General features: G+C 38.3%; 2 protein-coding genes across 2 annotated transcripts in view; both read left to right on the forward strand.

Annotated features, from left to right (window-relative positions):
• LOC131581217 (collagen alpha-1(XXIV) chain-like) overlaps positions 1-15,140 on the forward strand; it is a 113,551-nt gene extending 98,411 nt beyond the window's left edge. The window contains exons 46-57 of the mRNA XM_058843249.1: positions 1,470-1,577; positions 1,665-1,718; positions 2,010-2,072; positions 3,220-3,273; positions 4,839-4,874; positions 9,792-9,827; positions 9,926-9,952; positions 10,119-10,184; positions 10,925-11,093; positions 11,794-11,903; positions 12,998-13,213; positions 13,703-15,140. Of these exons, the coding sequence (XP_058699232.1) occupies positions 1,470-1,577; positions 1,665-1,718; positions 2,010-2,072; positions 3,220-3,273; positions 4,839-4,874; positions 9,792-9,827; positions 9,926-9,952; positions 10,119-10,184; positions 10,925-11,093; positions 11,794-11,903; positions 12,998-13,213; positions 13,703-13,849 (1,086 nt within the window). The 3' untranslated portion in view covers positions 13,850-15,140. The remainder of the gene's footprint in view (positions 1-1,469; positions 1,578-1,664; positions 1,719-2,009; positions 2,073-3,219; positions 3,274-4,838; positions 4,875-9,791; positions 9,828-9,925; positions 9,953-10,118; positions 10,185-10,924; positions 11,094-11,793; positions 11,904-12,997; positions 13,214-13,702) is intronic.
• Positions 15,141-16,016: 876 nt separating this feature from the next.
• ZNHIT6 (zinc finger HIT-type containing 6) overlaps positions 16,017-22,200 on the forward strand; it is a 31,958-nt gene continuing 25,774 nt past the window's right edge. The window contains exons 1-5 of the mRNA XM_058843086.1: positions 16,017-16,119; positions 17,345-17,410; positions 17,500-17,606; positions 17,691-17,776; positions 18,946-19,049. Of these exons, the coding sequence (XP_058699069.1) occupies positions 16,052-16,119; positions 17,345-17,410; positions 17,500-17,606; positions 17,691-17,776; positions 18,946-19,049 (431 nt within the window). The 5' untranslated portion in view covers positions 16,017-16,051. The remainder of the gene's footprint in view (positions 16,120-17,344; positions 17,411-17,499; positions 17,607-17,690; positions 17,777-18,945; positions 19,050-22,200) is intronic.

Consider the following 22,200-nt stretch of genomic DNA (forward strand, 5'->3'; position numbering starts at 1 on the left):
ATGCTTATTCTTCATGCTGCATTTAGTGGCTGTGGAAGCACCATACTACTGTTAATCATCATGTAGCATCAATCTGCTAATTAACTACTGTTAATCATCATGTAACATCTGTTTCATCAATCATGATGTAATATGATTTTTTTGTTTACCACATTTCCATAAACTGTAATTTGAAAATAGAGATCTCATCCATCTGAATGCTATTCCCAACCCCAGAAGCCATGAAAACACTTTGTATTTACTCACTCCAGCTTCAGGGTCAGATGTTTCCTAACTTTTATTTCTAAACTCCTGTAGCTACTAGAACAGTTGGGATGATTTAAATATCTAAGCTCTAGCAGAGCATTGCTGTAACTTCAAGCCTAAGTCCCAGATTTAGGGGCTAATAAGAATATCCGGAATGCCCATTTATCACAGGACTTAAATTGTTTTTGTTCAGCCCTTTCAGAAAGAAAGCAGTCTGAATATGCTCCATTTTCCAGGCAGTTCCAAGTACCTGATATCAGCATATCATCATATTAATTAGATTCATTTCAGTTTTAAAGCAGGCAAAACAATGGAAACATTACAGATAATTTTCTTCACTTAGAGTAGAATTTTTTATCTAAAATAATGATTTTTGTCTAAACTCATTTTCTTTGTGAGATTTTATTGGTAAGCCATTATTTGAAACCTTAAATTACTTGGAAACTGGAAATACTGTCTTTGTTATCATTTCATGAATATATTTTAGTATAGTCTGTATTAATTATTTTCAGTGTTTATTGCCAGTGTCTCCAGTATGAATTTTACTACTTTGCCTAAACAATGAGCTGTAGGAGATAGTTCCTGGTCAGAAGTGTCTGCAATCTGAGAAAGGCAAGGAATAGATAAGTTGAGGAGAAATTGTTGACGCATATAATACAGAATAAGCATTAATAATGCACATACTGACCCAAGCCGAATAACACAAAGGTAAAACCTGGAAAGAGCATAAACACAAAGCATGAAACCTGTATATTCACAGCCTTTATTGCACCTCAGTAGCCTCCTGAGTTAGACATGTCTTCTGTGTATTTGATTGTCCTCAGAGGATTTTTCTTGCAGGACCTTGTCTACTTTCCATTTTAATAAATGTAGATTTTTAGTCTAACAGCAGGGAGTTTGACAAATACACTGTCTTGCTCAGAAGATTATTTTAAAAATTTACTTTTAACCTGTCTGTTCTGCATTTATTTTGTGAATTTTGCTGCTTACACTGGGAGATACCATACTAGAATTGATCCAACATGTATGGCTTTCATGTTTCCAACTAGAGGAGCAGACAAGTCACATTTGCATTTTAGTGTATAAAATGAGAGAAATAAAACAAATGGAGTAAATCTACTTCTTAAGGAGAAAGTATGTTCCACACTTCTGACAGGAGACCAGTATTTACATCTGTAACATCTGTAATTATAATTAAAGATACATTTTCTTCTTATTGACAGGGTGAGAAAGGGCTTCTAGGTCATCCAGGAAAGCGAGGCAAAAGAGGCCTTCCAGGATCACAAGGTGACCAAGGACCAGCAGGAGACACTGGACTGAAAGGACACATTGTATGTAATCACAGGGGTTGATGCAAAACAAATATTTCAAGAGTTAACAACGTGAGCTAATGGTAAGGATGCCTGCTCCTATTACAGGGAGAAGATGGAGATCAAGGTTTAATGGGGTTTCAAGGATTCCCAGGTCCAAAAGTATGTGCTTGTTCTTTTCTCTTAGATTGTAAGCTATTTACAGAGAACATTGTGAAAGCATAGAATTAATCAGCTTTAACACTAATTTGTTCAAAATATCTCTGAGCTGTTGGAACATGGTAGGCAGAACTGCGTACTCCCTGCCTGAGGACAAACATTCTGGGTCAGTGTGCTTGGTATTTTCACTGTTACTGCTCTTAGAAATTATCTTACTTTCACTGATTACAGGAGTTTGAAACAAGTGGATAGCTAATGTCCATGTCTGATCAAATTGTTCCTTTGCATTTTCAGGGTCCTGCAGGGGACATTGGCTTAGTTGGAATTCTGGGCCCGAAAGGTCCAACAGGCCAAACTGTAAGTGTTTAACTACATGAAAGAGATGGTTAGGATGGTTTGCAAGTGGCACACGTTTTTAACTTAGAGAATCATCTTTTTTCATATTAACAGGGTCAGAAGCCTCTAACCAAACCTTTCTGTCTGAGTCTAGATACCTTTTGCATGTACTGCAATACTGTTCTGGTTACACCATGCTTACTGACACACAAACAGAGCTGGGCCCTTAATCTTGAAAGAAAAAAGCAAGCTCTGCTTTGTGAATCTTCTACTGTAGTCTTGTGACTTTGTATTTCTTTGTCTATGGGAGTTGAATATTCTTCTTACTGGAAAAACTGCTGATTGTGTAACGATGTTTTACAGGAAAAAAAAAAAAGTAGGGATCCAACTTTGCTTGCACTAAGACACAGTGGTGTTCTGGCATTATTGATTAATAGGTAGTCTTTTTTTAATGAGCATTTGTTTTTTATCTAAAATGTTCCTAACCTTTGTTAGCTCATTCTTCATGACATTCTGCTTTGCTACTCACCAAAAAACATGGAAACATCTTTAGCATTTTGTGCATCCAGTGTGGCATCAAGTGTGAAAAGTTGAAGCATGGGAGGCCTTACTACAACATCTTCTCTCTCTGCTATCTTTGCCATCACAGAACTGAATTTTTTCAGTTAACCAGACGCAGAGCAGCAGTTTTAGGTGACTGTTCTAACAGCTACTTCATTTTTCTAAACATTCTTATACCAGATAAACACAGGACATGAGCAGTTTGCTCTAAGTGAAATGGATCTGGAAAGTGGCATTTTAGCAGCACTTACTGGCAGCTTTACAAGAGTCCTTGTGGGCAGTGATATAGCTCGAGATATAGTTAGTTGTAGCTCAATAAATATGTGGTCTTTTGTAATCAGTATACTTAAGTTTCCACTGTTTTTAGTGCATCAGTGTTCACATTAAAGAATGTGTGGGTGCTTTCCAAGCACAGCTATTACAAATTAATAAAATACTTACCTTACTGATTTTGTTGTAATGTGCACTCAATATTTAGAGAGTATCACCATGATCTTTTGGATACTTGACAGGTTGGCATGCTGAGCAACTTTAAAGAGGACATGTTATGAGGATTTTCTTTATTTTTGAAACACAGTGAACTAATAAATTCTTTGCTTGTTTACAGGGATATATTGGCCCTGTTGGTCAAGAAGGCATAGCAGGCCCAGCTGGCAGGCCTGTAAGTTTCCCTTCATTTTTTTCATAATTCATTTATTTCACTACCCTTTTGTTTGATCATCTTGTTTTTCAACTAGCAACCTTCTTATTTTTCTGTTTGCAAATAGCAACTAACAGAACCTTCCTTGTTATACCATGCTTGTAAGTTAATTATGTGACTCCAACAACTGTAGTACAAACAAGAAAAAAATTACAAAAACCAATGCGAAAAAAGTAATTGCAATGGCCTTCTGCCTAAGTACAGCATGCACAGGGCATATGTACAGGAGCAGTGGGCAAGTCAAGGTCTAAAGCAGCACATAGTAATTACCACCTGGATATTCTTTCTCAGCTTTTGGTCTGACATATATCTAGAGCGTATCCACACTCAGTTTCAATATGGTTTATTTTTTATCTCTTGTGGGCTGAACTGTCCAGAGTGCCTCTCTAGACACTGGGAGTGCCCATGAGGCCTTGTAAGGCTGTTCCAGGTGCTGATGAGGTTCCTGTTATAACTCAAACATCATTGTGGCCTCTGAAAATTTTCAGTGCACCCCAGGTTCCCTGCACTGGGGGAGTTCTGCCTTCATCCCTGTTTCCATCTCTTGTCACACTCATGATACCAGAGCCAGATTTGTTTTGTAAGAGAACCCCCTGGCCCATGTCACCAGACCACCCAACCACGTAAGGCAGTTTTAGAAGTTGTTTGTACCATGACGGTTCCTCTGCCTGATCAAGTAGACTTGGAGTAAATGAGAATGTCTAGAAATCAAAATAATCATAAAAATAGTAAATATACAATAAAAGTAATAAATGCAAACATTTCCAAGTGAAATAGAAAGAAGGGGAATGGCCCTTCTATAATTTTTTCCACTTGTTGGAAAAATCAGTACTTTGTCTTGCTCCATTCTTTTCAATTGCACTGAGGAGAAAATCTTTACAGTTGCGTGCACTTGTATGAAGGCTTTTAATAGACTTCATATTGAATGCAAAAGTTTGCCATTATCATCAAGAAAGCATTTTAGTTGAAGATCACTTCTACATGTTATGAAACATAGCCATCAAGATGCAAACTTTTTCCAAAGAAGAATTTTAAGATTGTTGCCATCCTTGGGAACACAATTTAAGAGCAAAACTAGCCAAAAATAGGGACAGAAAAATAGTGTCTAATCTGATTACGAGAGTACAACTAATAACATAATAAAAACATATATGTGGTGAATGGATTTCTTCAGTGATGGAGAGTATTGGGTTTTGTTCTCAAAAGTTGGTGAAGCATTGACATATTGAATGTGGATGAAATGGTGGAGAACACAGCTGATCAACGGATAACGGTTAAAATTACTGAGAGAAAACATACTTGCAAGCTGAAGAATGCAGCTTTGCACATATAGGAATTACAAGATATTTTCAACCAATTTCATTTGCTAGAGTACAGGAAAATTCAACCCCCAGAGCTGTAAATACTTCCACAGATGAGACTGGACTTTTCATGTGAGCAGTATAATTCTCATGGATATTAATCTGCTTATTTCAGTCCTAGGCAGCTAGAAAGCATATCAGATTAACAACTGCTCTTTCTTACAGGGACCGAGAGGTGAAAAGGGCATGAGGGGTGAAATGGTAAGATCAAACAACTTTTGTGCTTTCATTCTTTCAGCTGTGTAAAATCTATTCCTGTGTTACACTGAATGTACTCATGTGTGCTCTGAATGCCAGGCAGTCATGTTGTGCTTCTGGAGAGTGTACTGCCCACCCAAGAAAGCTGGTAGCCTGTGTTAGAAGTCTGACCTTGTTCAAGTTGACTTTTCCAGATCTGCCCAGTGGGTGTGAGCTGTTGGGCTGTATGGCCTCTGGCATACAGCAGTCACACACTCCAAATCGGTCCATATTCAGACCTAAAAGGAAAATCTTGTGTCACATTTGTTGTCAAAGATCTGGTGCCTCATAGCATGCACGTGTTTTTGGTCTGTATCATCTTGTCTAGAATGGGAGAAGCTTAGGAGAAGCCTAGACAACAGGGTGGGTGTCCATGCAATGCACTCCAACTATAGGAACTATGGGCAGCACTGATGGGTTATGAATTTGCTGTCTTTCCTTTTTCAGCAAGAGTCATTGTACATATGTGAATGATGGATTTAATATTAAATTTGTGTTAGAGCCAGTAAAGTCTCCAATTAATTTTGGCTATGTGAAAAGTCATTAAGTTATCATATTTACAGAAAATATGAACACAAAGCTGATAACTCTATTACCTTCTATGACAGATGTATAATTAGTTCATTTTCCAGTAACTAGCAGATGTGATCTTATTCATGTTTCTCTTACCCTGTCTTTCACCCCATCTCACTTAAAATTATTTAGTTTCATTTATTGTATTTTGCTTTTAGGTCCTCCAAAAAATTCAATCAAACTGCCTTATAAAACTTTTGAAAAATAAATCTGAAACATTCAAAACATTTTAAAGAGCTAAAGCTTGGAATGGAGCTCCTTGTCTGTGTCTTGGAGAACTCTCTTCTTTGATTCTAATCTTCTTGAGGCAATTGCTGTCTCAGAATGAGAGGAAAACCAGTTTCTCAATTTGCTGTTATCCATCTTAGCTGTCTTTTTCTACTCTTTGTTCATAAGAATTGTTATGACAGCATAGAGCTAAAAATGCTGACACTTAAAAAAATAATCCAAAAATAATCCTTAAAAAAACATTCAAAATGGTGAACAAGAAACATCTGTTTCCATTATTGGTGCTGGTGTTTAAGAAGTTATTTCCTAAATAAGTTCTTGAATTCATCGAGATGAGTTAATCTAGTAAGGCTGTATTCAGAAGAAGAATGTTTAATTTTAAATCATATACAGTGACATTACTTTCTCCCAAGAAAGGGATTTATTTCCAACTACTTTCATATACAAAGGAGACCTAATTTTTTTCACTCAACTGTGTATTCTGACCTTTATTTTATGCCTTTAATATTTATATTGGCATTCTTCCTAGAATCACATAGATTTTAACCTTTTTGTAGTATATATAGTTTTATTTTTCAGTCTGTCAGGGTTACAGAGTTCATTGCTAGAAAGATACGTCTTTTTATCCCCAGAAAAACATGGAATGTAAAATCATGTCTTCTTATTGAGGCCAGTGGTGAAGCACACATTCTTTTTTTAAAAATACTCTGTTCAGTAATTTAAAAATTCTTTGAAAACAGAATTCTTTGAAGGTCCTTGGGATTGCTCTTCTTTCAAAGTTAAGCATGTGTACTATTGAATGTAAAATTCAAGGCCTCTCAAGGGCCTGTCAGCATTAGTAAAAGACTGGGATTTTGGCCTTTGAACTTCTGTTCAATCAAATGGAGTGATTAAAGATTTAAAGAACACACTGAAACTAACTGGTTTAGTCTCTGCTTTTGCTTTTATGAACTGGAGTTACAATTTTCTCACTTAAATTCTAATGCGACCAAAGTTTAAATTAAGTAGATTTGTAAAAGTAATCCGGTACATTCCAGTAAAACATTTAACAATTAACTTAGTTCATGAAAAGTGTAATTTAGCCTTATTTTTCTGCTCTGTAGCAGAAACAAAGAACATTTTTAAAATCCCTGCTCTGTGCAGTACCATTATATTTTAAAGATTTGTAAAGATAATTGCTATAGCTCTCTGAAGGTCTAATGCATTTAAGAAATGTGATAGTCCACAAAGTAGTTCATAAATAGCATTCAGTATTTACCTCTTTTTTTTTTTTCCCATGGGTTTTACTGGCAAGGAGACAGTGGATCAAGACAAATGACATTGCTCTTTCGCAAAATACCTTGAACGCATTGGAACAGTGCAGGTTTTATTTTTAAAACATTCAGTTCTATCTCAGAAACCACTATAAATTTGAACTCTTGTCCCAAGACTTCTAGAGTCTTAAAATGGTGACACATGCCAAGTACATAGAACATTAACTGAAGCATTCAGTCATCTAAAAAATACACCAAAATGTCTAAATCTCAGCATTCAGAACAAGGACATCTATTCATGCGAGAGCAGTGGTTACTTAGGGATAAACTGTTGAAGACTTTGTACCTTTCCTTGATTTGGTATTTGCATAATCAAGTCCTGAACCAAGATAAATATATCCTTACAATGTCCAATTTGTTTCTCAAGGTACTTTTTCACACTTTCTCTTTCATTTTATACTAAACATACTTGGCCAAGCATGATCAGACAGGCCAGGAATATATTCACATGAGACTGAAGGTATCCTGGAGCAGTCTAACAGCTCCTGAGCACCTGACCTGATTAATTAAATGTGGAGTCAGCCTTCCCAGCTGGCATACAACAGTATAGCTCTGTGAAACCCAATTGATTTGCAACAGCTGAGGAAAATAGTAAAAGCCAAAATAGTAAATGTAATCTGTGTAAACTCGGGTCAGCTTTGTAATAATGAATAACAACAATATTTTATGCATATTTAATAGTAATAGGATTTCACAGAAAATTTCAAGCTGGGCAATAATCAAATGCAGAAAAGAAAAGAAAGCTAGTTACTTGACACAGAACTCACAGTGATCTCCATATTGGTATTACATATACTAAAATTACTTTTTTTTCATTTCCATTTTCCAACATTAATGATTAACATCTTTTATAAAGATGTTAATCATTAAATATCTACCTAAAAGATGGCTTCCACCCCCTTCTATAGATGTAAGTGGATGAAACATAAATAAATAGGGTCAGGATGTATCGGTTGGAAAGTTCACAATATTTACAATCCATGGACCTCATATTATTAAGGTCTTCTTGGTTAAGTATCAGAAAATCATCTGTTTAAACATCCAGAAATCATTTCAGTTTTGAATTTCCTCTGTTCTCCAAAGAACACATACAAGACATGGATCTTGCCTCAAGCCATTTACAGTCCATTGATATAGCCTTGCACAGAGCTGGTGCTTGGAATTATATGATGGCCCCCACTTTTCACATCCATCATAATCCAGCACCTGAGGCCCTCCGGCATGGCCAGGGCAGGTGATGTGCAGACATACCTGAGTTGTGCAGCTGTCACTGTAACCCCTAGCAGATGCATTCCCTGGCACTACCACATGCTCTGCCTTAGGACCTCAGAGCTAATGAATTTCCAGCCTCAGTGACTTAGGTACATTGCTCCTAACTGGTTTGAGATCCCTTTTTTAAGATATACATTAATTAATATTTAATTAATATTTGGATTGAATCTGGTCCTTCTTTAACAATTTCCAGCTGCCCTTGCTTTTGGCAGCTTGAGCACAGCCTGAGTTCAGCAGTCGTAGCATGAAGTGACACTCACACAGATCTTGCTTGCTGTGAAATCTCACAGCAGAAACACTTCTTAATACTATATCAAGTGATTTACAACTTAATTCCTATTTGACTAGGTCAGTTTCACAACATTTGTCAGTGTGACCACGTCACATCGGATTATTTCTCTTTTGGCAGAGATTTAGTACTAGCGTGACCATACTGACGTAGGAGGGCTTTTGCTGGAACAGCTTATTGTGCTCAAGTAATTGGTACAAGCAGCACTGACAAAAGAATGTTCTGCTTAAATTGACTTAGCTGTGTTGAAAGGTTGTTAGTAATTTAAGGTGCAGATCTAGCCCATGCCTTCCATTCCTTCTCTTTTTCTCTTTTTAAGACTCTGCCACCTATTCTTTTTCTTGTCATCATTTGTACCATTGTTTGTTACAATAGCTTCTAGAAGGTTTGAGTATATAGAGCTTGAAGATAAGAATCTAACAGAGACACAAGTGTCACTGTGTATTAATAAATGTCCACAACCATTCCATCTTCATATGAATAGTGGATTAAATAAAGAATAATTCAGATGGGTTTATTCTATTGGAAAGGTCCATGTTCAGTCCTAAGGCAGCCTAAAACTCAGGTTTATGTGCATTGTAGGCACTGGAAGCTAGGGAAAAGCAGTTCCTTCTCCTCCTCTCCTGCAGGCATCCTACACACTAAAATGGTGCCACTTACATTGAGAAAATAAGGGCATAACTTCTTGAATAAAAAGGAAGTCTGCCATATCACGGTAAAACAATGAATATAACATGTTCTGGCTGAAAATTTGCACTGCTGATAAATTAAACTGATAAAAGCCTGGCATATATTCATGGATTAAAGTGGATCAGTTAGTTTTTTGCAGTTACTGATAACATTATTTACAATGTTTTTGTGATTATTTACTCCTTCTAGTACTTATCTTGTCAGCATGCATATAACACTGGCACAATGTATAGCACATTATATATTAATACTTTCTATGAATTTTAGTATTCCCTTTGTATCAGAAGCAATTGGAGAAACAAGGAACCAGACAACACAGCAAATCTAACATGAATATTCATATGCAAATGGAGCAGGGTGCTTTTACAATAGTAACTAATAATCAACAGCTTTAGCACAGCTGGTATCACACCTTCCTTATACACATTGGGACATTTTTGTGATTTAATAAATACATAAATGTAAAACCTGAGATCTTAATGTATAACGATTGCATTCTATCTCCATTTCTTCTAGGGGCCTCAGGGACAGCAAGGCCAGCCTGGGCCACCTGTAAGTGCATAATAAAAAACTGTGCCTGTATTTTTCCATTTTGATTGCACTATATAAAGATGTGAAGCACCTAATATCTGGTTTTTCCCATTCTCCAGGGACCACCTGGACCACCAGGACTAAGGGTAAATTCTATAACAACCCTAACCTACAATACAGTGCATTATTGAAAGTGAAAATGACAGGATCCTCTTCAAATGTACTGCTTGTTCCACTGCTCAAAGAATTTACCACCTGCACTTTTGTATATTCTTGTTCATCTTTTTCTGTTTTGAAATACCTGTTTTTTAGAAACAAGTGGATCTCAATGCTGCTGTTCAAGCTTTGTTTGAGTCAAATGCTGCCTTGCAGATGGAGGTATATATTTAAATTTACATTATCATACAGGGAATGCAGTTATAATTTTATTTTTGAGGACATAACAACGTTTCTTTTCAAAGACTTAGTTTAAATTAATAATGGATAGCGAATAATTATAGAATGTAATGAAACATGCTAGGATTTATAGGACATAGTTGAAATTAAGAGAAGTGGTGAGACTTCTATCTTTTGTAATGATTGGTTGTAATGGAGATTTACTGTCACACATAGTGGACTGTATCTGTTCAGACACAGATAGCAACAGCGACATTTAGAGTTTGATAAAAAAAAGAAAATTGAATATATGTGTCTAGTTGCATTGGTTGCAAGAAAATCCCTTACATGGATGAAGCCAAATAAATTTGCATATTTTTTTACATTAACCCTAAGAGTAGATTTCCCTATATAAAATCTGAAACCTCTATGTTTACTTTAAAAGTGCACCAATTTTTTCTTTTTTTCCTTGTATACACATTATTATGTCAATATATCATAAGGACGAATTTGTATGACCTAAACCCACCTTAATATTACTTCTCTGACAATTTTAATAAAATGTGTTAATTTTTTTATTGGGATATGTTACCCTTACATTGTTTTACATGTCTGATTGCATTCATATAAACACTTTGATTCTATCTGGCTATTCAGTGGCCATTTGACATTTGACTCTTACTGCATATACTGTTGTTGTGACACTTCTTTGTGGTAACACATTTGCTAATGGCCCTTGGCAGAAATACCAGAATACTGAAGTAACTTTACTAGATCACAGTACAGAGATATTCAAAACGCTCCACTACCTTAGCAATTTACTGCACAGCATCAAGAACCCTCTTGGCACACGGGATAACCCAGCACGCATCTGCAGGGATTTGCTTAATTGTGAACGTAAAGTGTCAGATGGTAAGTGCCCACTTTCACACAAGTACCTTTAGCAGGTGTTGCTTCCAAATGTTGCTTTCTACATTAAAATTCTGATCTGACAGATTTAATGTTTTTATTCTCTTTTATTGTATTCTCTTGCAGTGTGCCCGTCACAACTATATATATATATTTCATCTTTAAGATAAAAATTTCTGAATTTTAAAGGTGGAAGTATGTAGCTGTCTAATATTATATAAATATCAGATAGTCTTTATCTATCAGTAAACAGAAGTATCCAGAAAATTTGAAACCGAATGTAATTTTGTGATTCAAAGTTTTCCATTTAGAGCTAATTTTGCAATGAATTTTTGTGGATCAGATTCTAGATTCCTAATGAGAAAATTGTATACCATCCATTAGCACTGCCAGATACACTGACAGTCATTGTATCTCAGAAGCTCCTGAATCAATATTTCAAGTAAAAAAACCCTCCTATTTAAAGCTCTAATGTCCGTGTAATTGTAATCAGAAGTGATTTATTATGTTAATTTTTCTCAGTATCTGTTGCTAGTATAATTTTAATAGTGAAAACATTTTCATAATACTTTCCTTTCAATTCATTGTGAAGGTATGGTAATAATATACGTAATATTTGCCAAGAAGTATGAATATTTTAGCAAATTGCTTAGTAGTAATTATCCTTTGGTTTTATTTTCTGTCTGGAATTATATACCAATAGGAAAATACTGGATTGACCCAAATATTGGATGTCCTTCTGATGCCATTGAAGTTTTCTGCAACTTCACTGCAGGTGGTCAGACATGTTTAACACCACTGTCTGTGACTAAGGTATGCATTGCTTCTAGAGACACTGTGTCTGTGCTTGAACTCGAAACAAATGCATGCTTATTTACTTAAATCATTAAAAAGTGTTAGATTTCAGGGGGGTATTGTTGTGCATCTTTGTGGAAGGACATTTTATATATTTTGGTACAGAAGTTACAGATTTTTCTGGACAGTATATATGTTAGTAATTCTCACTGTGTTCATTTACTCACCTATGCTGATAGAATTATTTTGCTTTTTACTTTCTTATGCAAGGCATAAAAATAAGCCTGAAATACTTCTAAGCTACATTAGTATCTCATCACTCAGGGCACTTGAGTGTAGAGATGTTGAGGTTGTTACAATAGAAAGGATGAAAATTATTACTGCTTTCCAACACTTAGGGACTTTTAAATGCCATTAGGGAGGGGCTAGTTTTCTGTACATCATTAGTTCATGCTCCTCTTTACATGCAGTTCTTGCACTCTTGGGAATAGAAATTTTATGTTTGTGAAGTTCTTTATATACACTGTAGTCACTGAAGAGCTTCAGAATTACTCTGAAGTTCACATACACATTCCTACATTTGGAAGATCCTTGAATAGGAAATAGTCTTGGAGAAATTCTTCTTGATTAATTAGTTACTATATTTTTTATAAAATCAAAATATACTTATGAACTTTGCATTTGGACTATCAGTATTGCCAGAACCTCTGGTCTAAGAAGACTAAACAGCAGAGTGATGTGGCTTCAGTTAAAACACTGCTGTTGATAATCTTTGAATCACAAAAGCATTTGTTTCAGTTTCCTTATTTAATAATACTGGTTTCTGACCAGCTGTGCTTCAGCAATGTTGTAAGCACTAGCAGATGTTTATATTTAAGCTTTGAAAATGTCCTATGAAAGCTTCTGCTTATAGTAATGACTGTAATAGAACCTAACATCTCCGCTGAGGAATGCAAATCATGCTCTTTGGCATTGACCCCAATGTATATAAACATGTATACATGCTCCCATGCCTGAACACCACACTTACATGTCCGTGGTACTTTGTGTTGCTGTGGCCATTCAGTACAGTCCAGCTGTAAGTCTAACAAAGCTTTTCTCTTGGAATTTAGCTGGAGTTTGGTGTTGGAAAAGTGCAGATGAACTTCCTTCATTTACTGAGCTCAGAAGCAACCCACAGCATCACAGTCCATTGTCTAAACGCACCGATGTGGGGATTAAATAAAGCTGGTGGCCGGAAGACATCAGTTACCTTCAAAGGGTGGAATGGTCAAATATTTAAAGCAAATACGCTACTTGAACCTAAAGTGCTTCTGGATGAATGCATGGTAAATACCTTTTAGCACCACACTAATAATGTGATGACAGAGGTACTGTTTAGACATTGCTAACCTTCTGCAAAATAATAACCATCATTTAGATTCACATCCCTTAAAGCTTGCTTCTTTCCATAGCTCTGCATATGCCAATCTTTAGATACTGAATTCACCATCTCTTCAAGGGCAAAAGAAATTGCAGTGATACAGGGTATCTATGCTTGCTGTTTGCATTGTGTCTCATGTATTTTGAGACTGTAGGAAGACACTGCAGAGACATCAGCACAGAAATAGGGAAGTCCTCCAGCAAAATTTAGAAACAATTCCCCTCAAAATGAAAATTAAGAAATGGCGTTTTTTAAATTACAGTTCCTTAGGAACTGCTGAGAGAAGAAATGTTTCTGTGCACTACTTCTCTTTCACTCTGTAAGTGCAATTTGCATTTGTGTTTTGAAGCTTGTCTTTTATGTGACTCTAATATGCTCCTCCTGTGTGTTTCAGATTGAAGATGGCAGCTGGCATAAGACACAGTTCTTTTTTCACACTCAGGACACAAACCAGCTTCCAGTTGTTCAAGTTAATGCACTTCCTCACCTCAAACCAGGACAGCAGCACTTCATAGAAAGTGGCTCCGTATGCTTCCTTTAAGATTTCTGTCCTAGGTTTCTTGTTGCATCACCATGGAGTTGCTGCATAGATTGAATACTAAAGTAATGATCCATTGCAGGCAAAATTACTAGGAAGCTGATGCATCATTTCAAGTGTTGTTGGTTAAAGAACCTCAGGAAGAAAAAGACTTCCTCCTAAGGAGAAATGGCATTGAAAAATAAAAGAAAGAAAGAAAAGACTAAAGAAATTTTCTTCAAGTATTTAAAAATAAATTTCTTGGTGCTTTCTTGCATAATTTTCTGGAATGGAATATCTGAACATGGAGTTTTTCAGGACGTCAAGTGTTCTTACCAATCTTTTTAACAGCACTGCACAAAAACCATCCTGAGGAAAGCTGGAGACATACGATATTGAGGAGCAATACCTACTACTGCTCCTAAATGTGCAATAGCTTCTATATGAAAAGTGAATCATGCCACAGTACAGTACAATAAGTCTTCTTAAACATTGTTTTATTCCAGTCCATCGTGGATACACACATCTAAATAGATGGCACACTACCTCTTTCATGTTTCCTGTCCGTGTTGCCTTGGTGCTCTTCATAACACAGGGTGCTTGTGGCCTTAGCAGAGATTGAGTCCCTTTTTATCTTTCAGACTGTATGTGCTGGTTACATCAGGATAGGTTTCTGTTGTAAAGGTACTTATTTTAAACCATTGGTCACATACTTCTCATAATGAAAACATTATTTATGTGGATTTCTTGTTTAAAACATTTTTGTGTACTATTTTGGAAATGGTGTATAAGACAGCATATTGTATATGATGCATATAGTCAGAACAGTTTGCATTACAGCCATTGTAAAAATCGTTGTAAGAAGAGCTACCTAAAGTAGTTTTGATTTTTAAATTCTGTATTTCAGTTTATTGCCAAAGCCATCTTAAGATGATATATTCTGTATATATTTTGTAACTTCTGAAAAAATCCACTACAGTTTGACTTCTGAATGGCTGCTGGTAAATTTTAATCAGCATTTCATCTTCTTTAAAAATTCAATTTTTTTTGCAAAAGTTATTAGATCATTTTGGGGTTTTAAAATTAAGCCTAAAATGTTCAGTGAAGTTTGTTTTTTTTTTCTTTTAAAAAGAACAGTTTTACCATTAGGAAAAGCACTCTTTATATTTGATATGCCTCTATCTGTTATCAGTTCAAAGTGTGCTCAGGAGTACATGGCAAGGTGATACCGGTCTGTATTTGAGGGAGCCCAGGGGTGTTCAAACAACCTGTCTTCATCTGCAGGAAACCACACCACCAAAGTATAATAAAATAAGCTTCCAAACTATCTCTTTGTCTTTTGCTATTCTGTTTCACACTGTATAGGTCATTCTTGGAAATTATGAAAATCCTCTAGAAGGGCACTTTCCCTAGGTGGCAGCACTTCTCTTCCCAAGGGGAAATGCATATGCTCTGTGCCATGGAATACTGCCAAAGAGACAATGTTTGCTTTTACTAAGTAATAGTAAGTTGTTTTTTTTCTGAGTAATGTACATACCACCTTAAAATTTGCCTCTAAGCATCATTTTGGACCACTTTGACAACAAATTGGTAAAACAAAAAACAGCAAGATTTCGGAAGGTTGGGAAAATGTCTCACTTCTTTGCATTTTCAAGATCAATACCTTGACATTATGATTTGACATTTGCTCTTAGATTGGCTTTGGAGGTGATGTTTCGGCAAATGTTTGGGAGTATTTTGTAACACTATAACGTTTTAGAAAATGTCTGCTTCGTTGTATGCATTTATTCATCTCATTGCTCTATTTTGGGGAGTTCTTCATCTCAGAAATTATCTATTTAAAAAGCAAGGAGTTTAAAGTCTTACAAGGCTGCTCGGATGTATGTGCATTTCCGTAGGCAGAAATGCACATCCCACGCAGACAGCGGGGACGACGGCCTGCTGCAGCGGGACACGGCCGCTGAGGCGTGATGTCCGCTGTCACCTGGGTGCGCTTTGGCAGCGTGCTGGTGTGCGGCGCAGTGAGCGGCTTGGGAAGCCGTCCCTGTGCTCTGGAAAGCCTCCGTGGCTGGGACATCGCGGGTCCCGGAGCGCCGCGGGTCCCGCAGGCCCCGCTGCGGCGGGTCCGGGCACGCCCCGTGCGCCTGCGCTGTGTCTCGCAGCCGCCAGGCGGCGCCGCCGGGCAGCAGAGGCCGCGCGTGCCCCGTGAGGCCCCGCGGCGCGGCCATGGCGGAGCGGGACGGGCCCGGCAGCGCTGGACGGGCGGCGGGCGGCGGGAAGATGTCCCTGCACAGGTACGGCACGGCGGGGGCAGCGGCCGCACGGGCTTCGGGAGCGACTTCCCCGAGGCTCGGCGGGTCACCCTGTGCCCTGCAGTCCCCGCGCTGCTCCCGAGCGGGTGAGGCCCGACCGAGTGAGGGGCCGCGCGCTGCCTCTCCCGGGGGGCGCCGGGCAGAGCCTCGCCGGAGCCGTGACGGGCGGCGGGGACTGCAGAGATCCTCCAGAGCTGGGAAAGGGAATCGCTGCTCGGAGTAACTCCCCGTTTCTGGTTTGCGGTGTTGGAAGCCTTTTTTTCCGGTTCTTAGAATGGCTTTGTGCCGCTAATTCACGGATCTCGTCAGGCGATGGTATTGCTGGGCTTGTCCTTCAGGCCCTCACTGCCGGCAAGCAGCGAGCACGTGGTGGGGAGAGGAAAAGAAATGGGTTAGGGCTGATATTTATCCCTTAATAGTTGCGTTTGTACTGCTCTCGAAAACTTTAGTGACGTGGGGGAAATGTTATTTCTCTTTTCTGTTTGTCAGATTTAAAATCAGTGATTATTATTTCTGTTGACATATCAATACCTTTTTTCCAAGAATGGGAGAAACAGCTGTTTTAATAGCCTAGTTAAAAACATATGGTCGTATTTGTAGAGGAATTTATTTTTTCACTGATATTTATTGTATTGATAAGCCTTACGCATTGTGCCTGAAAGGTTCCCTGGCTTCGGAGTTTGCACTGCTGTCAGCCAGAAGGTGCTTGGCTGATGTTGTCATGCTCTTTTTGATCCAGTGAGAAAATGGGATGCATTGTTCAGGGTTTAGTAAGAATCCTTGAAATTTATTTTCTGTCTGCTTAAAACTGGGAGTATTATAAGCCGTCATGGTATAGTGCACATTACAGGTGATGCAAAAAGAGAAAAGTACTGATATAACCATGCCCCAAAGCATAAACTGATAAAGGCTTGCTATGTTTCCAGCTCTGCAGTTAGCATGTGTGCTTTTTTTCTTTCAAGCATCTACAGAGTTTTAATACGGCTGTGTTTGGAGAAACTGCCCATAGCTTGTGTTTTTTCATCTGCCACCTTTCCTAATCCAGGGTATTTGTATTTTCTCTTTCTCCTTTCAAGATGCACTTTCAATAGCTTTTCCTGAAAATGCTGATGGATGGCCTAGTGCCTGGTTGTTGAGCAGGCACTTTCATAGGCCAGTCAGGTGCAAAAATGCTGTCTTACTGAAAAGTGTTTTTCACTTCTTTCAGGTGTGAAACCTGTAGCAAAGAAGCAGCTAAGTACAGATGTCCACGATGCATGAAATATTCGTGCAGGTATCTGTAATCTGAACTAAATAGTTTTGATTATTTTCCCCATCCGTGTGCTGAACATGTTAATTTTTATTTTTTTTTTGTCATTTCAGCCTGTTGTGTGTAAAGAAACATAAGCTTGCACTGAGCTGTAATGGAGTCAGGGATAAAACAGCGTTTGTCTCTGTAAATGAATTTACTGACTTGAACCTTCTGAGTGGTAAGAACATACCTTGTGTGTTCTAAAGCTCCCTGGTTTTACTAGGGTGGCACTACATTTTCCTTTGTTCTGTTTAACCTTCAGATTATCGTTTCCTGGAAGATGTAGGAAGGACAGCTGATGCTGCTGCTCGACATTGTATTGTGCATAATCCAGCAACAAAAAGACTTGTAAGTTTTTGATTCTCCTTTTGTTCTGTTGGAATTAGGGTTGGCTACCTTTGAATTCCCACTGAGGTAGCCCCAATCCAGATTCCAGAGCTGGTACCTCTCTTATGAAGGTGAGAATGACCCTGAATTTTAGAGCCTGAAATCAAAAGAAGTCTCTAGGTTTATGCAGCAGTAGTATTGATGGCTACATCCAGTTGCTGTTAAGAAAGTCTGAATGTTTCCTTACACCTCCACAACTTCTGAATTTTTAAGTTACATACTTCCCAGGCAAACGGTGAATTTATTAATTGCCTAAAAATTGTTATGTGGTTTCCTATATACCAAATAAAGACAGCTAGAGCTCTTCAAAGACTAAATCTAAGCAAGAGTGACATAAAAGCCAGCCTTCTAAGGGAAAAGGGTTTTTTGCTGAAGCTCTTTCAGCAACCACACACTCTCCAAACTAAAAACAATGAACAAACAAACAAACCCAAAAAACTCAACCAACTCTACTCCAAATTTTGACTCATTCATAAATCACAAAAAGGCATCAGGGCCATTTTGTTTTCCAGTCTTGTGAAGGTATCTTGAAATACAGCTCTAAACTCAGGACTCACACTGATGACAGAATAAATTCAGAAGATTCCAGCTTCCTCTCTGGCTGGAGTTTTATTCAGTGTGTGTGTATTTAGCACTATGATGTCCTGAAGATGTGTGCTGAAGATGGGGAGATGCTGCATGGGTGGCAGCTTTAGGGGTGTGGTACTGAGCATGTTAATGGGATGGTGCTCTTAGTGCTGCCTTCAAATCAGAATTTGACAGCAGCTGGGATACTGCTTGTGCATCCATTCTGCCAGTGTGGTTGTAACCCAAAAGGCAACCTTGTGGTGGTATTATAGCCACAATGATCACACTGTGATTTCCATGGTATGTTAAAGAACTTTTACTATGACTAGGTCATTGGCATGTTCTTTTTTAATAGTAAAAAAACTTACAAAAATGTTTCAGAGAGTTTCTAGGCTTTCTTAATTTTTTTTCACTCAGGATGGTTTTTTAAAAATTGAGAGTATTTAATTAAATATGGCGTTTTCTATAGTATTCTCATAATTCCTGTCAGTTTTTTATTGTTTAATTTTCAGGAGGTTTATATACTCAGATTTTTTTAAAAAAATGTTTTTATTTTTTGCCAGTTATACTGCTTAAGGAACAAAGCTCGAGGGTGTAATATTGAGCTAAAAACACTGCCTGTTGGATTTACAAAAAGAAGAGAAAATTCTACCATCTTCAATTCCGTGTGAGTCTTCAGTTGGTTACAGTCAGCAATATTTTATTTTCACTGAGCATATAATGATGACAATTTAAGTTCATACCATTGTGCTTGCTTTAAGATCTGTTAGATGCACCTTTAATTTTGCAAAATATTGTTTAATATTTCATGCTTTATGTTTTCATCTTCTTTAGGTTCTTTGAGCTCAGTTTAACAGCTTACATAATTCATACTTTATTTTGAAAAATGCTAACATTGAGTAATGGTAGGAAGAATCAGTGCTGTTGTGGTCTCTTTTTTTATTAACAGTTAGGTTTTTTGCTGGAAAAAGAAAATGCTTCTTTGGAGGTTTTATGATAGAGTATTGATGTAGAAAGCTTGCAGAAATCCCTGCCTCTGAAAAGGCTGACTTCAAATCTGAAGAGGTGCTTCAGCACCTGAGTTGCATTCTGTGATGGGAGTTGCTGTGCTGGAGAGTGGGAATGTTTGATACAGCGCAGGTTAGAGAGACAAATGCAGATACATAAAAATTTAAGAAGGTGGCTAAGGAAAATTTAAATATTTCTTCCTTTATCCACTCTGTGTTTTTTTTCTGATACCCAGAATTTTTATTTCGAAGTATTTTCAAAGTAAAAATGAAAGAATTTATGAGGTATTTCATTGTGACAAGAATCAGGTCTACAGTTCAGCTCAGGGGTATACTGGGGTCAAATAAAAATGCCTTCTGAGCTTCTCACAGCAGTGACATCCCTGATGGCTCACATCCCCCTGATGGCTCCTTTATTTGCTTTGTTCATGGTCTCAGTTTTGGTGGCAATTTGTGTTTTCAGGATGCACTTTCCTTCTGTTGTGGGAGCTGTGCACTCCACGGTGTCGGTCTCTGGCTGGCCACCAGAGGTCTGTCTCTGACAGAGTAATAACCCACCTGGAAACTGCTCAACACACCCACCTGGATCGTTTAGGCTGCTCTAGGGAAAATCATAGGCAGGTTTGGTTTTGCGCATAGATTTTAGCAGAACATTAGGAATCAAATAGATGTAGAAGTGTAACCTTTTAAAGTTAAATACCAGTTACCAGTTCTGTCCAAGAAAACCCAGACTGAACCAATGGAAAGAAAGGAAATCTGAGGTAATTTCTCCTCCCTCTGTCTCAGATTTATATGTCTGGTCTTTGAATAGACCAGGTCTGTTGCAGACCTTAGAGAGGTTGTCTCCCTCTGCACTGACTTCCCTGTCTTTGGCTGCATGCTCTACCTTATACAGATCCCTTTTACTAGTCTCATGCTGGAAAAAGTATCTCAGACTTGGAGCTGAGTTTCACTTTAATGGGGAATTTCCTCAATGTAGCAGATAAAACAACATAATGCACTTAAAACATACAGGGTAAGGAGCAGCCCTCAAGAGGAAGTGCAGGAATGCTGGGGTCAGTAGCTAAGAGGACACAGGGGCACAGACACAGGGAGCTTTGACAGCATTGTGAAGATCCTGGGCATGGTACAGTGCTGTACTGACGAGACATTGGCCTTCATGTACCTTTTTTTTTTTTCTCTAGAAAGCCTTTTCAGGTACAGACTGAAGTGTAGTTTGCATTTGGAACAAATTAAGCTTTGAGCAGATTATTTCATGTGTTTTGTGTAATTTTTGTAGTTTTAACAGAAGCAGATTTAAAGTCTAAGAGAATGGGGCAAGGAAGGTAACTTCTTCAGGCTTTCTGGTAGAATGCCTTACTGGTTGGTGTCATTCATAAAGTCCTAGGGAACTTTTGTTGTTGCTGTGGAATGGTAGCTTCTCTGGGACTTTTACCCAGGATGGGGACTTGATAATATTCTCTGTCCTGAATAGCGTTGGAAATCACCATCCTTTTCTTGCAAATGCTGTCCAAGGGTATGGAATATGCTCAGTGATTATTACACAAAGGATATATTTCCTCTCTATTGCTGCTAGTGTTATTCACACAGCAGTGGGTTATTTGAATTCAGTGATGCAGATTAAAAATTAACATCTGGGTTTTGGGTTGGGTTTTTTGGTTTTTTGGTTGTTTGTTTTGTTTTTCTTTTTAATTGGCATGTTCTGCATTTTCTCTTTAAATGGGTTCTAAGAAATCAAGTTTGGTCAAACCAGTGATTATCAGGCATTTAGCACCCATGTCATGGGATTTCATGACACTCACAACATTTTGTTGAATATCACATTGAAATGAGGTAAAGCTGTGCAAATAGTCATATTTCCATTATATGAGCTTAGCACCTGACAGTGCTCAGGGTCTGGTCCCTCTCCTTGTAGATGTGAGCCCCTTCTCATGCTGTTTGTCAGTGGAGATTTGTAGACAGATTGCTCCAGAGGGTGGGGGCTGGAAGATGCTCAACATCTGTGCGTGGAAAACTGAGAACAGGCTTCTCCCATGTCCTCTTGACACTCTCCCTGTGAGCCAAGCTCTTGGGTAGTATAAGGCAGGAATGAGAGTACTCTGAAACCAGGAAGTACAGGATGTATTCTTGTGTCATCCCCTGCCTGTGCCAGCGCTGGGGGACAGATGAGTGTTGTTTCAATGTGTTAACCAGACTCTTCATTTCCTGGATTCCATGAGTTTGTTTGCTAAATCTGATGTTGTGAAAGCACACATGCCAGTGCTGGGCAGCACATGGATTAGACTAATGTGTAATATTGAATATTTAGGTAATGGAGAGTCATTAGAAAGTAGTGTCTGAATCCAGAGTGTGAACTCATGGTGCATCTGAGTTCTTATTCATAAGTTGTTTTCAAAGTGCTGCTTCACCCTACATTTCCTGTGGTGCCCTTATTTTCAATACATCTGAGAGTTTCCCACTGGACATGTTCTGCCATGGAGTTGATGGGGTGAATTGCTGGGATAGGCAGCCTCTGGGGAAAGGGGTGAAAGATGAGGCCAGGCTGAAACCAAGGGCAGGAGCAACAGCTGGGAAGCTCTAGCCAGCAGGTCGAATGGGAAGAGGGGAATCAGCTTGTGAGTCCATGGCTCCTGTTCCCTGGCAGGAATGATACAGTGAGACACTGAAATGGGGCAGTCCAGTTCCCTGAGCTCTGCAGCTTGTGCTGCCCTGCTCCAGCCCTCCTTGCTGCTTGCTGTCATAGACATTCCAGCCAGCTTCCTCCACGCTCCTTTCACAGCATATCTCCCGGTCAAAATCCTTTTTACCTCT

Source organism: Poecile atricapillus, chromosome 7 (genome assembly GCF_030490865.1).
Source record: "Poecile atricapillus isolate bPoeAtr1 chromosome 7, bPoeAtr1.hap1, whole genome shotgun sequence".
In the NCBI taxonomy this organism is placed as follows: domain Eukaryota; kingdom Metazoa; phylum Chordata; class Aves; order Passeriformes; family Paridae; genus Poecile; species Poecile atricapillus.